At 40.9% G+C, this 13101-nt stretch overlaps 2 protein-coding genes across 4 annotated transcripts; one reads left to right on the top strand and one right to left on the bottom strand.

The window, feature by feature from the left end:
- LOC8066049 (DNA ligase 1) lies at positions 1-8042 on the bottom strand. Of its 2 annotated transcripts, none has more exons than XM_002449601.2 (9): positions 7832-8042; positions 5957-6062; positions 4699-4970; positions 4021-4126; positions 3548-3901; positions 3396-3472; positions 3187-3311; positions 1696-2046; positions 1-511 (listed from the first exon to the last, which is right to left on the bottom strand). In XM_002449601.2, exons 1-9 carry the CDS (start codon positions 7945-7947, stop codon positions 489-491), a joined length of 1530 nt encoding a protein of 509 aa, XP_002449646.1. In that variant the 5' UTR covers positions 7948-8042; the 3' UTR covers positions 1-488. The 2 variants fall into 2 exon arrangements, with proteins under 2 accessions (XP_002449646.1, XP_021317210.1); XM_021461535.1 differs by lacking the exon at positions 7832-8042 and adding an exon at positions 7366-7531.
- On the top strand, positions 8220-12733 carry LOC8066048 (uncharacterized protein At1g10890). 2 transcript variants are annotated; one of them, XM_002450855.2, is made up of 4 exons: positions 8220-8583; positions 9246-9461; positions 11875-12094; positions 12301-12733. In XM_002450855.2, the coding sequence occupies exons 1-4, from the start codon at positions 8426-8428 to the stop codon at positions 12565-12567; spliced, it is 861 nt and encodes a 286-aa protein (XP_002450900.1). In that variant the 5' UTR covers positions 8220-8425; the 3' UTR covers positions 12568-12733. The 2 variants fall into 2 exon arrangements, 1 of the variants encoding a protein (XP_002450900.1); XR_002453490.1 differs by adding an exon at positions 11546-11667 and having other exon boundaries at positions 8449-9461.

Raw genomic sequence — 13101 nt, 5'->3', positions numbered from 1 at the left:
TGGATTTCACAGAGGCTACAGCCTACAGGACAACTTTTGAACGCCACAACGGCACAATGCCAATCAGAATTCAGAACATCAAAAGCCCCAGATTCCTCGGAACTAAACACTACCTAAGAAAAACAAAGCAAAAACATGAGCCCAGAGGAATTCCAATCCTTCATCTACAAAAGTCTATATTATACCAGAAACTAATAAACCAATCAGTACTTGATTACTGCTAACTTATATGTTCTGCAACTCTTGCAATCTACACGATCGCGAACAAGGTGCTACGAGAACGAATGTGACATTGTACATAACTACAAGAACAATATGTTCCTCATGTTTCACCAAAGCTGAAGCCAACAAATGTTCCCATCACGCACACATGAATAAACATCAGATGGAGCAACTGGCTACATCCAGACCATCCACGAACGAGGAAGTCAACATGAAGCTGAACCTATATATGGTCAGAACTGATTCTGCCTTATCTGGGGCCAGAATCAGTCGCTCTCCTTTTCAGCAGCTGCAAGTGTACAGAAGGGTTAATTAGCATTCAGGAAATATCTGGGGCCTGAACCTATATATATGGCTGGCCCACCAAAGTGATCAGCAGGAAATGCAACCGATGAGTATTAAGTACTGAACCATATGATGATAGATATGGAAAAAAAATCATACGCTAATTAGAAAAGATGCATCAAACCCAGTTGGACTGCTAACTGCTGCAGTCGTACTGAGTTAAGTTTTCATGTAAAAATGCAACAAATAGTTGCAAACCAGCATGTTTAGAGGCATTGTGGTACACAAGCTACAAAAGCATACATATGAAATCCTTAACAAATACATCAAACTCACATAGAATCTGTAGAGTTCTAGATTTTTGTGATAAAAAGCTAATATGTGGCTATTTCAAATTCCTCCATCCCAAAATTTGACTCCTCCAAAAGCACAGCCAAAGCCGCAGCACAGCCAAAAATAGGTGAAGCCATCGGAGCACACATCCACCATGTATGCAGATACTACAAGGCTCAGTTTCAAGCATTTCATCCCTATGGAAGAAAGGCAACGGAGGCATGCTCCAGCGCATATTAATATATCAGGGTTACATGTCAAACCATGCCAAATGCTGGTGTGGAGCACAGAAGATCTGTCTACTGGCAAGAATGAAAAAATGGCCATCTGGTGATGAAAGACCTTTGTGTTTGTTACTATGTCAATCCATATTCACGATCCAAACTTGTACAGAGATATAATGGTGCTTTCACACAATAAAAAGGATTGGAGCAGTAAGATGGTCCCTAAGATCTTGCAAAACTGTTGAAATAAATGTCAAAATGCTAGCATAGGTTTTGTTTTAGATGAACGTGTGGCTCAGAGCACCCAGTAAAGGAGCCACCCACCCAGGGCTGAAACCTTGGTGCTGCATGTGTGCCCAATTCCCTGTACAATGCTGGTGAGGTTCCCTTCTAAAAGCTAAGTCAGGGGTGACATGCTTCCTCCCTGATTATTTTTTTTATAATACCCTTTTTGGTAAGTTTGGTGTGTTCAACAGGGTCAGTCCAAATGGTAGCTGGGGCTGAACTGAACTATAGCATCATAGCAATTTCGAAGAAAACCTACAGCATATCTTAAAACAGCACTTATATCAACATTAAAGAAATCATAAGCTGCTGAAAGCAAATCAAGGAACAGATAGCTGAAACATACCATCAGCAGAACCATCACCAGCTTCGGCAGTGTCATTATTGTCTTCATCTCCACCTTTTACATTCTCCTCATCAACTTCATCATTGTCTTGATCTCCACCTTTTACATTCTCCTCATCAACTTCATCGGTGTCTTCATCTCCACCTTTTACATTCTCCTCATCTACTTCATCATCATCTTCTGCATCATCATCTTCTTCTTCATCATCACTATCCACTTCTATTTTAGGTGGTGGCGGCAGGGGTATGAAACTTGATGTACTTCTCCGACGAGAACTAGTAATAATATTACTCATGTCTATGCCCTCAAGTTCCTTTGCTCTTTCTTTTCTCTTCTTCACTGATTTAATTTCTGCCCATAACATTAATAAAGAATGTTAGAGAAAGAGATATATTAGTCCAACACGGTTAGTTTTAGTACCTTACACTGTAGTATCAAAAGTTTGAGAGCAAGATAAAGGTTACTTCTATCAGTAAATCATACTCCCTCCATAACCAAAAAACCTGACGTTTAGGACATGATTGTGGTAACCAAGGACTCAAGGAGTGATTAATTAGGGGTTAGTTTTCCTTTTTTACCCCTAATAAATAGGATTGCAGTTGAACCCTGTACAAAAAAATTAACCTCCTCAACTGGCTAGTGGGTGTAGGCTTCATTGCTACATCTCAGGTTCGAATCCTGGCAACCTCACCTTTTGTGCAGTTTTGCCTGCACTAGCGTGCCTTTTATACAGTTCTGTTGCCTGTGCGAGCGTGCAGTTCGCAGTAGTTAATGCGGGGCGCCAGAGCAGTTGGGTCGCGAGCCTGCGTGAGCGCGTGCAGTTTGCAGTTAATGCGGACAAAGTATCGAGGCACCGAAGCAACTGGACAGTCGCGAGCATAGCATAGAGAGAGAGGGATAAACACGTCCAAAACCTCACCTGCTGTGGCGCAACGTCAGGTTTTATAAAAACAGTGTAGGAGGTTAAAACGTCAGGTTTTTTAGGTATGGAGGGAGTACTCAATTAAACAGAAGAGAGGGGGGGGGGGGGGCTTCCCTCGATTTACTAGAGTGGTTTGGGCACCTAGGTGGTGATACTTTTGGCGGGTGGCCGAAATTCATAGTTTGTGCTTGCAGAGGCGAAGTCAGAGCTGCTCGTTGTTGGGCGCAACGATAATGCTGTTTGGTGTGGCTAGGTGTGTTGGTGCTAGTCATGTGCAGGAGGTCGTGACTTGGTAGCTTTGGATGAGGTCCACCGTGTGAAGTCGGAGAGCTTTGCAACGATGACAAATGGTGGGCTCCATCATGTTGTTTTGGGTGAGTCACGTGAGCAGATGTGTTTAGGTTTTTGCTGGTTCTCCTTAATTAACCGTGCAGTTGTATGGGTTTTGGGTCCAGTTTACCTTATAAACCAGGTCAGTTCTTTCTTCTTAAGTGAATTGAAGGAGCTCCCTGCCCTTTTTAGAGGTTCTTCGAAAAATAATATTTCCTAGAGTCAACAAGAAAACACACCTTTTTCAGAAGGATTTTTTGATAATCCTTCCTTTTCAAGTATATCCTGTAACTCCTTTATCAAACAGGCCTCACGTTTGTTCTCAGGAGCTTGCTTGACTCTCCGATACACATTAGGTGGAATTCTGAATTAAAGGAAACATATATTAGTCAAGTTATCATTCTACAAATTCATAATTGCATATGGTAAATGAAAGTTGAGGTAGTACGTCATTCCACAGGACTTGATTATCGATTTCAGATGCTCTACTTGTTTCCCATAAGCTGGAGTCTGTTGCCGTTTTCTCTGCACACCAAAACATCAGGATATATGAGTAAGGCATACAAGGAATTAAGTGTTCCGAGAGTTCAATCTGAAAACCTTGTTATCTTCCTCAGCGGATGAATGGGAATTATCCTCTTCTGCTGAGTTGCCACCCTTTTCTTCAGTACGTCTATCCGAATCTTGTTTTGCAACCTTTTTAGCCTTTGGGGTTGAGAATTTCTTCTCCTTTGTAACTATTTTCTGCTTTTTTGTGACTTTAGCCTTTTCTGCCCTTTTCTTTCTTGGCCTTGAATCCTCGTCACTGTCTTCCATCTCACTCTTGCTATCATTTAATTCAGATCTATCTGTTTCTTCACGGACTCTTTTAGAGCCTTTACTTGTTTGGTCAGTATCCTTGGAAGATCCCTTTTTACTTTTTTTCTTTGTCCCATTTGCAGGTTCTTGCAAAATCTGCTACCGTGATAAAGAAAAGCAACAGAACCCATTAACAAATTAATCATGCAAAAAAGAGGTTAAAGCATATACATTTAAAGATATAGTACATGTTACTCATGCATTAGTAAACTGACCCTGTCTAATTCTGTAGTAATGAAGTTCTTATAGGCATCCAAAGCTTTCTTCTGAAGCTTGAGATCTTCTTCCAAAGTACGTCGAACTCCTTGTAAAGTAAGAGTACTGCATTTATTTCATTTTGTGAATACACGCTGAATATCGAAATGCACAAAAGGCAGGTAAAAAGGACATTGAGTATCAAAAAGGGACAATGGATATGCCCAAAAACATCTCAATATGCTCTAGTCAGTTTCAACAGCAGTATTTTTGTAGTCCAGAATGCAGTATCCAAACCAAAATGAGTAAAACATAACACAAAACAAGTAAATATGTTCTAGGGAAACAATATTCCTAGAACAAAACAAGATAAACCCAAGATCTATCATAATAATACCCTATATTAAGCAGGATATGCAACTTGAAAATACTCTGAATACTAAATATTGGCAGTTCTCTACTTCTCATCACCTCCAACATGCAAAATTGATCATTAATTTCTCCACAGTACTAGAGGAAATATAGCATAATGGAAGTACTTTCGATGGTGTATCTGTTAATGTCATTTCCTTGTCCCCATGTTATATATATATTAATGTGCAAAGGTTGAGAAGTTCAATAAACCAACACATGGCAACCATTGATGTAAGCATGAACTTGCAATAATTATACATAAACGAGAAGTTGAGGACACATACTCAGAGTTCTTTCTAAAATAAGATGCCCTTTTTTCAATGGCTTCTTTTATCATGTCTTCACTAATATCACCGCTAGAAGTTTGATCCTTTTCTCCTTCAAGATCCTTTCCTGTCTTGCTGGATGTTACAACATCAGCATTGGAGGATGTTTTGTTTGAAACAGGCATTGGTTTAGCAATATCTGTCCCTTCTTTGGATAAATGATCATTTTTAGCTTCAGGATCGTCTGATGCATTATCATTTGCATTTTCATCATCAGATTCAGCAAAAATCTGGTATAATACTTGGCCAAGAAAGAAAGAATGAGCAGAAGTTAGCTAACACAGAAAGCAATTCTGAAAAAGGAAGAAAAAAGATTGACTGGATCTACCAAAACACAAGGTAATATGTTCCAGCTGGGAATAGAAGTTGCACATACTATCAGATATTCAGATGTAATGAATTTCCAGATTAGAAACCAAGGGAACAAATTATCTATACAAGCAAAACTGCCACTGTTTCACATATAGATATATCAAGAGAACCTTAGTCCTAGTTTAGATAAAACAACATCATGATTTTTTAAAGCTCCTGAGTACTGATTTTAAATGTAGAACAAGAATCTGATATTTAAGATAATAAAATAGCATTAGATGTTTAATAAATATAACCACTATCCATCACCTTCCCCTTACTTTTGAATTTACTCTGCACTTCTGCAGAACATAATGTCTGAGCAGTGAGCACTGAGCAACATCCTATGCTTATTCGTATGTAATGGTCTGTTGCATATTTATTAAAAGGAAAATATAAGGGTTTAATATATTTTGCATTTTTTTTGTTAGCAGTACTGCAGTAGGATAAATAACCAAAACACTTCGTACATGCTCATGATTAGTTAGGACTTAGGACAAACATTGTCAATAACACGGGGTAGTAAACTATATTATCTAACTCTAAATTCATCTGGATCCATGCAGAAGCTATACTAGAAACTAAAAACTAAAAACTGAATATATTGAATATTTGTGTACAAGCCCCATCAAATTTTGTCAGCATAGTTTCATCTTTGTTATTTTTTCCAAAAGAATGAACATTTTCATCCTGTTAGCAACAGAATTTGATAAATCTGTACAGCTAACCAGTATGCACTCTGCACAATTCTAGTTTCTCCCCCTTTCCAAATAAGAGGAACCCCAACTAAAGAGTATGAAAAGTTGTATGTGTAGAAGAACCATCACAGCACTTTAATGATAGTTCCGTAAACCAGTGAACGTACCTTGTCTACACATTGCTTTATGAACTTTTTATGTGCATCAAGTGAATAAATATCCAAACCCAGGTCTTTTTCCAGTGCTCTCCTAACGCCTTCAAGGGTCAAGGAGCTGAAAAAGAAAATCTCTTGTGTAAGTGTAACATTCATCTTGCTAAAGCTGAAAAGGTCAACGACACATCTTTCTCTACATTCAAATTCACCTCCAGTACAAAATCAACATTAAGCCATGTCACCTCTAAACCTATAACCATCTGATCAACCCAAAAAAAATATTAACCATCAGATCTGATTGAAATAACAGGCTTGTAAGGTATACACCTCTGGGTTAAGATAGTGGAAGTTTTTAAATAGCACATCCTGTTATGAAAACTTAAAAAGGCACCCATTCAGCCTTTTCACAAAAAAGTTATGTTTTTATAGCACTTTTTTATAATTTACTTTGGTTAGAGCAATCAGATTTTTTAAAAACTGTATATACTGTGAAAAGACACCTTTCATGAAAGGCAATACTTACAATTTGTTCAAAGATGGTTTCAATTAATCCTTCCATAGTAAAACATTGGCAGTGCTAGATGTAAAGAAAGAAGAATATGATATCAGCCTCCGCTTATTCTTGCACAGATTCACATAGGAGCAGCACAGTTTCACATAGGATACAGCATGGCCAACAGGCCAAGCACTCATCAAGAGGCAAGTGCCAAAGTACTAGTGTACTACACCAAGCAATTATCATCTCACACAAATCAACAGTGGCCTCTGTTTCAGAAGGTAGCGCCTAGGTGCTAGTACCTAGGCATTTTTCTTCTAAAGCAATTTAGGACTTCACCTGTGTATGAAAGTTTGAGTAATTGTAGATAGAAGATAAACTATGGTCACGGAATTCATGAACGCTTGATACATGACATTAATCTTGCATAACTGCCTAGTGGAGCCTGACCAGTGTTCTTAAGGCATCGCCTAGGCGACTCCCCAGCGCCTTGCAAAATGGTCGCCTAGGCGGGCACCTAGGCGTCTAAGGCAGGCGCCTAGGCGTCCAGGCGGTGGCGCACTGTCATGCCTCGCCTTTCCGCCTTAAGAACTATGAGCCTGACCAACTACCTAGAGCCTAGAGCTTTTAGAAAAAATGCTAATGCTTATACAGTGAAATAATTGGCTCCCTGTGAACCGAAATGCAGATGCGGAATTTGGGGATAAAATGATAGAAATCAATGCAAATTGAAGACGGGGAAATCTGAACTCATGTTCTACTGGAAAACAGGATAACTTCTCAATCACGGTCTTATAAATAAGCATAGCTTAAAAGGGGAAGTAAACAAGTAAAACTGCCGAAACGACAAAATACATGAGACAATAAATTGGAAGAATAACAACAAAAACGGAAAACGGTTTCGCGCCACAGCAAACGGACCCACCATCTGGCTGCCATCAGATCACGAAACAATCCAGTAAGAAGAGATCTCCGCCACCTAAGTGTTTCTTACAGATTCAGTTGCCTCTTGTCTTGAGAGTTGACATCCCGAATTTCCATTTCCCCCTAACCTCTAAAACCCTAGGAGCTGCCAGCTGCGTCTGGGACCTGCACCACCCGTTCTGAAGACCATGGTCCAGGACTCATCATCGCCGCTTGCCTTCACATCCTACAAGGACAGCAAAAGTAGAAACCCTACCCAAGCCCGCCCCACTAAGCCAAAACCCTCCCGCGGTGCACGACCCTCCGGCAGCAAGCAACAGCAGACCAACCGAGACCGCCCCAATTCCAGACGCCTGCGGGCAGCAGCCACAGACCTGAACCATAGAGCGCGCAAAACCCTAGACGAGGGGCAGGACGGCCACACCAGCCCGAGAAATTGGAGGAAGGGGAGATGAGAGTGTGCTCACTCGGCCTGCTTCTTGAAGTCCGCGACGCGGGCGCGCATGGCCTTCTCGATCTCCGCCTCCCTCTCTCGCGCCGCCACGCCGCCGGAGGCGGCGGCGGCGTCGTCGTCGGCGCCCATGCCGTGCCGGTGTCAAGCGTCGCTGGCCCCGTCGCTCCGTCTGCTACTGATGCCGTTTTCAGTCTCGGCGCAGAAGAAACACGCCAACAGCTGCCGCCGCTGCCGGTACCTGGTGATCTTGAGAGACCGACGGTCATGTTGGGCCGGGCCGGTCCGGCCCATTCACATGGGTCTGGGCTGAGCCGGACCGGGCTTCCCATCAGTGCCCACCCGGCTTCCATACCTAGGCCTAGCCTTGCAGGTTAATTACAACAACTTGCCACTGGATATATTCCGCGAGCAGCGAAGCCTCCTCCCCCACCTCATCTGCCCCCCGCGTGCGGCGGCGGCGACTCCACCTGACCTGGCCTCCTGCGTCCAGCCTCCTCCCGATTTGCAGCCAGCAAGCCAGGCCCCGCCCGTCTCCGATCGTCCGGTTTCGGGCAGATCCGGGCGGTACGGGCTGCGCGGAGGCTCTAGATCGCGTCGCGCGCGAGCGATGCCGCGCGACCTGTCGCGGTCGCGGTCGAGGTCGAGGTCTCCGCGGCGCCGGCGCCGGCGGTCGCCGTCCCCCGCGCGGTACCGCGGCCGGAGGGGGCGCAGGGACCGAAGCCGCAGCCCCATCCGTAGCAGGTCCCCCTATCGCCCCTCGTATAGGTGACCAACACATCTCCCGTCACCTACGCAGAAATCTGGCAGAGTCTTCGTTTTTTTTTTTTTTTGAGTTTGTACTGTAAAAAAAATTTGAGGCGATGCTGATCGCCTTAGTTCAAATTTTTGTACTATAGCTTGTTTGATGGAAATGGGGGCTTGGTGCTCTTATGATTATTTGATCTATCAACTGTTGGTTGTTGGTGTGACTGTTAGAGGTAGCTAGCGTGGTAGTATATTGTGCTATATCATATTTGAATTAACTATGATTTATGAATGTGCAAATTTCATGATACTTCGGAACGATCAAGATTTCTGATTTCAAAAGGGAAAAAAATGCTTCGGATTCTTTTGCACTACAGAGTTAAAATAAAAATGCTTCGATGCAGCATGGAATATGTCAGCAGATGAATCTTAGATATAGTTATGCCCATGTTTTGCATTACTTGCCTGTACAGACTAACAAGAGTTGCTTTCGTAAAACGCATGGAATCTACAAAGATTTTACTCTGTGCTGTATTGCTGTGGAATGCTCCACCCCTGTAACAGTGTCTAAGGTAACTGCTTTTGCCCATGTTTTAGGGCTTCAGGAGATAATGGTAATTCCTTGTCTATTGCTGTGAAGCTCTCCTAATTTTATCCTTACAGTGCTCATCTTTGCACTGCAGAAGGAGGAGCCCTTCGCCTTCCCCAAGAAGGCGTAAGAGCCGTTCTCTGTCTCCTAGGAGGCGCAAAAGTCCGTCTCCATCACAAAAGCGTTACAGAAGAAAGAGAAGTCCGAGTGTCACTAGCTCTCCTGTCACTGCATCTCAAAGTTCCCACCCTGGGTTGGCAGAGAATAAGAATGCTATTGATACACAAAGGCTAGAAGAAGAAAAGAAAAGGTGGGAAGTATCTGCTTTGCTATGTAGTCTACATTATTTCTTCTACAGACCCAACCATTTACTGTTGCACCCTTTCCGTAACTCTTCTGTGATGCTAACAATGAAATTGTACTAATTTAGTTGCTGTTTGCACCGGAGTGTATCACAAGGTCAGCTCTATTTGACAATCCGTTGTCCATCTGTTTTTCAGAGTACATATGTGCACTATTATTTTTTGTATTTTGCAAGTACTACTACAAACATAAATACGACTTGAGAATGTGACTGCCGGATGTGAATCACTTAGGTTTTATCAGACGATTGTGGCTTAAGGTGCAAGTTTAAATTTGGTAGGAGCTTCTGTATTCCTTGAAATTGCGGCTTTGGGTATAGCTACCCCCAAAAAAGAATCATCTATGATTAACAGTGCAACATGACTTTCATGTAAAAAATGGCTGGGATGTGACAAATTTCTTTGTAATTTTCTATCTGCAAATTTAAATTGTCTCTGAGCAAAATGTTATTCTTTTTCCATTGTGGTATCTACTAAGAAATGTAAGGTCCTCTACCTTGAACGCTTTTCAAAGGTACCATTGTAGGTTGTTTTGGACTTGAATTATAGTTTGTTAAACTAATATCTGTGATGTAACACTTGTTCAAGAAGTTGCAGTTCAGAACATTTATATTCTTGCTGGAAATTAGTTTTGAACTCGCCATTTAACAGTGACCTTGCCTCAGTAGAATTTGTTGAAAAAAATAAAAGAAGGGTATGCGTGAAATATTATGAGTACTGTTTCATTAATTTTTACAGCAATTTGTATTAACTATTGCACATCACCCCATAAACCATTAAAATTTATGTTTATTTGTATTACCATTACAATTTATTTTTATTAAAAATCATGAATGCTAATTGAGGATGTGTGCCATCAGAAGGGTTTTTTGGCCTAAACAAAATGCATGATTTGTATGGATTATTTATTTGAGCAAAGAGATAAGCTATTGCCAGGATTAAAAAAAAAACTAGACCAACTTAGGAGGAACTAGGTGGCATTTTATTATTAAGAAGAAAATAGGCACCCAAAATTGCCTTGACAAGGATAGCTTAGCTTCCTTAACAGTGAGCAGACAGCCAGGATGGTCTGGGCATACAGCCAGGATTATGTCATATATGTTGATTGGAACTATATATTATGATTGCAACTTGTTCTGTTATTTTTGTTGCTTTTGCTGTGTAGGCTAACTATTTTGGCACAGATGTTATGTCTTCAGTTGCGTTTCATCGGGACTAAAACTTCTTTAGTATTAGTTCATTATTTAGTTAGTGCCCTTTTTTCTTCTTCACTTGCTGTGTGTTGGACTTCTCTGTAAGGACGCTATCAGATTAGCTAGGCAGTAGTATGATAGATGGAGGATGTCTGATAGTTTTGACCTCTGAGCTGTAATGTTATCTTTAGAAGGTAAGGAAACCAAGAGGGCTGAATTTCAATTATATACCATGGTGTCATTGAAATTCACCTTTTTTGTGCTCTAAGTATGTAATAGAGTGATTTTAGTATGTTTCTGATTGCAGTTCTCCTGCGTACTTGAAAAAAAGAAGCTTGTTTCTGATCCTTTTTGAGTCATGCCATGTGGTATGAGATAACCTGTCGGGATAAATTGTCCGAAAATCACTCCTGCCTCTGCAGTTCCACTAATTAGGCCTTGTTTAGTTCCCAAAAAAATTTGCAAAAAAATTCAGATTCCCCGTCACATCAAATCTTGCGGCGTAGCGTATGCATGGAGCATTAAATATAGATAAAAATAATAACTAATTGTACAGTTTACCTGTAATTTGCGAGACGAATCTTTTGAGTCTAGTTAGTCCATGATTGGATAATATTTGTCAAATACAAACGAAAGTGGTACAGTGTCCATTTTGCAAAAAAATTTGGAACTAAGTAGGTAGTTGCCTTTATTCTATAATTGCATTGAAGCTTGAACATTGACTTTGGCTGGGCATGTAGTAAGTAGCATGCAAGAATATGGTTTAGTTGGAATGTTGAAATGCTTCATGATGATTAGCTCTAAACCTGCCACAAATTACTTGACATTCTTCTCTACAGGCTTTTACGAAGGAAGCTACTGCTATAGTTCCACTTGTTATATTTGATGATGCAATTGGTGATCCTTTATCTACTCTTGATCAGTTTTGATAATTCGTTTTTGGATCTGGAACACACTAGAGGTATGCCTAAAATGCATTAGCTTGTAGTCAAAACTATGCTGATGAAAGGCATAGTAGAGCATAGATAGTGTTTAGATTTTAAATCATGTGCTTTGCTTTTTGCTGCTTTTATGGCCTTGAAGAGTTTGAATTAAAAAAAAAAAAATTGGCTTTGGTCATGCCTTGCCTTGGGTAGTACATTTCATTGACTTGCTATATCAACTGCAGGCGCCAAAAGGAAGTTGAACTGAGACTATTAGAGGAGGAGACGTCAAAAAGAGTTGAGCAAGCTATTAGGAGGAAGGTTGAGGACAGTCTGAATTGTGATGAAATTAAGCATGAAATACAACGTCGAATTGAGGAAGGGCGGAAAAGGATACATGAGGAGGTAGCAATCCAGATTGAGAAAGAAAAGGAGGCGGCTTTAAATGAAGCCAAACTGAAAGTGGTAAGCTTCTGTTTTTCTCTCTGTTATTTGTCATCTGCAAATATGGTGGAAAAAAATAAGTCATTTTGACTCTTTGATTTGATCAATAAATGGATCCTGGAAAATTCTTATTATGATCGTCATACACTCATACTGGATAGGGTTCTTGGAACGTGATTCAAAGAACCAGCCAAGACATTTTGTTCACTGGGGTTTTGTGCCTGCAGGAACGAGAAAAAAAGGAGCGGGAGGAGCTAGAGAAAAAGCTTGAAGAAGAACGAAAGAAAGCTGAAGAGGCATTGATGAAAGAAGCGATGGAACAGCAGCAGAAAGAGCTAGAGCGGTATCAGGAGTTGGAGAGGCTTCAGAAAGAAAGAGAGGAGGCCATGAAGCGGAAAAAAATGGAGGAAGAGCAGCAGAGGCAAAACCAGATGAAGCTGCTGGGCAAGAACAAGTCGCGGCCTAAGCTGTCATTTGCTTTTGGGATGAAGTAGCGTTCGATTCACCGAACGAAATTACTAGTGTTTTAGTTGTCTGTAACCTCGTATCTCTGTATCGAACCACCCATGTCTTCCATCGGCAGAAAAATCGATATGTGTTAAATGCTCCTGATCTGCTTTGTAATTGTCCATCTTTTGGTGAATGTGGTTTCATAGGGAATCCGTTGACGCTACCTGGGGATACCAAGGAATCCGGATGGTCCATAGGGAATAGTCGATTGACAGTACCCCCCTTGAAATTCAAAAGAAATCATGATGTGCATGCTTAGTGGACATCTTGCATTTCACCAAGATACAGAGATCCTAAACACTCACATTTTCTCTTTTTTATCCCCTTGGTAGTTTCACCGAAAATTTTCCAAACAAACTCTTGAAGTGCACGTTGGTTATAATCACAGAGACATTGTTAGTTAAAAATAAAGTAATTTTAAACATGAACTCTATTTATTTTATTTATTTATGCTTTTGTTATAAAATTTATATATCATTAAACTAAGAACATCTCTAATAATTGATGTTACCATGCAA

The sequence above is a fragment of the Sorghum bicolor genome, chromosome 5 (genome assembly GCF_000003195.3).
Source record: "Sorghum bicolor cultivar BTx623 chromosome 5, Sorghum_bicolor_NCBIv3, whole genome shotgun sequence".
NCBI classification, from domain to species: domain Eukaryota; kingdom Viridiplantae; phylum Streptophyta; class Magnoliopsida; order Poales; family Poaceae; genus Sorghum; species Sorghum bicolor.
This window is presented reverse-complemented; position numbering and strand designations above follow the sequence as displayed.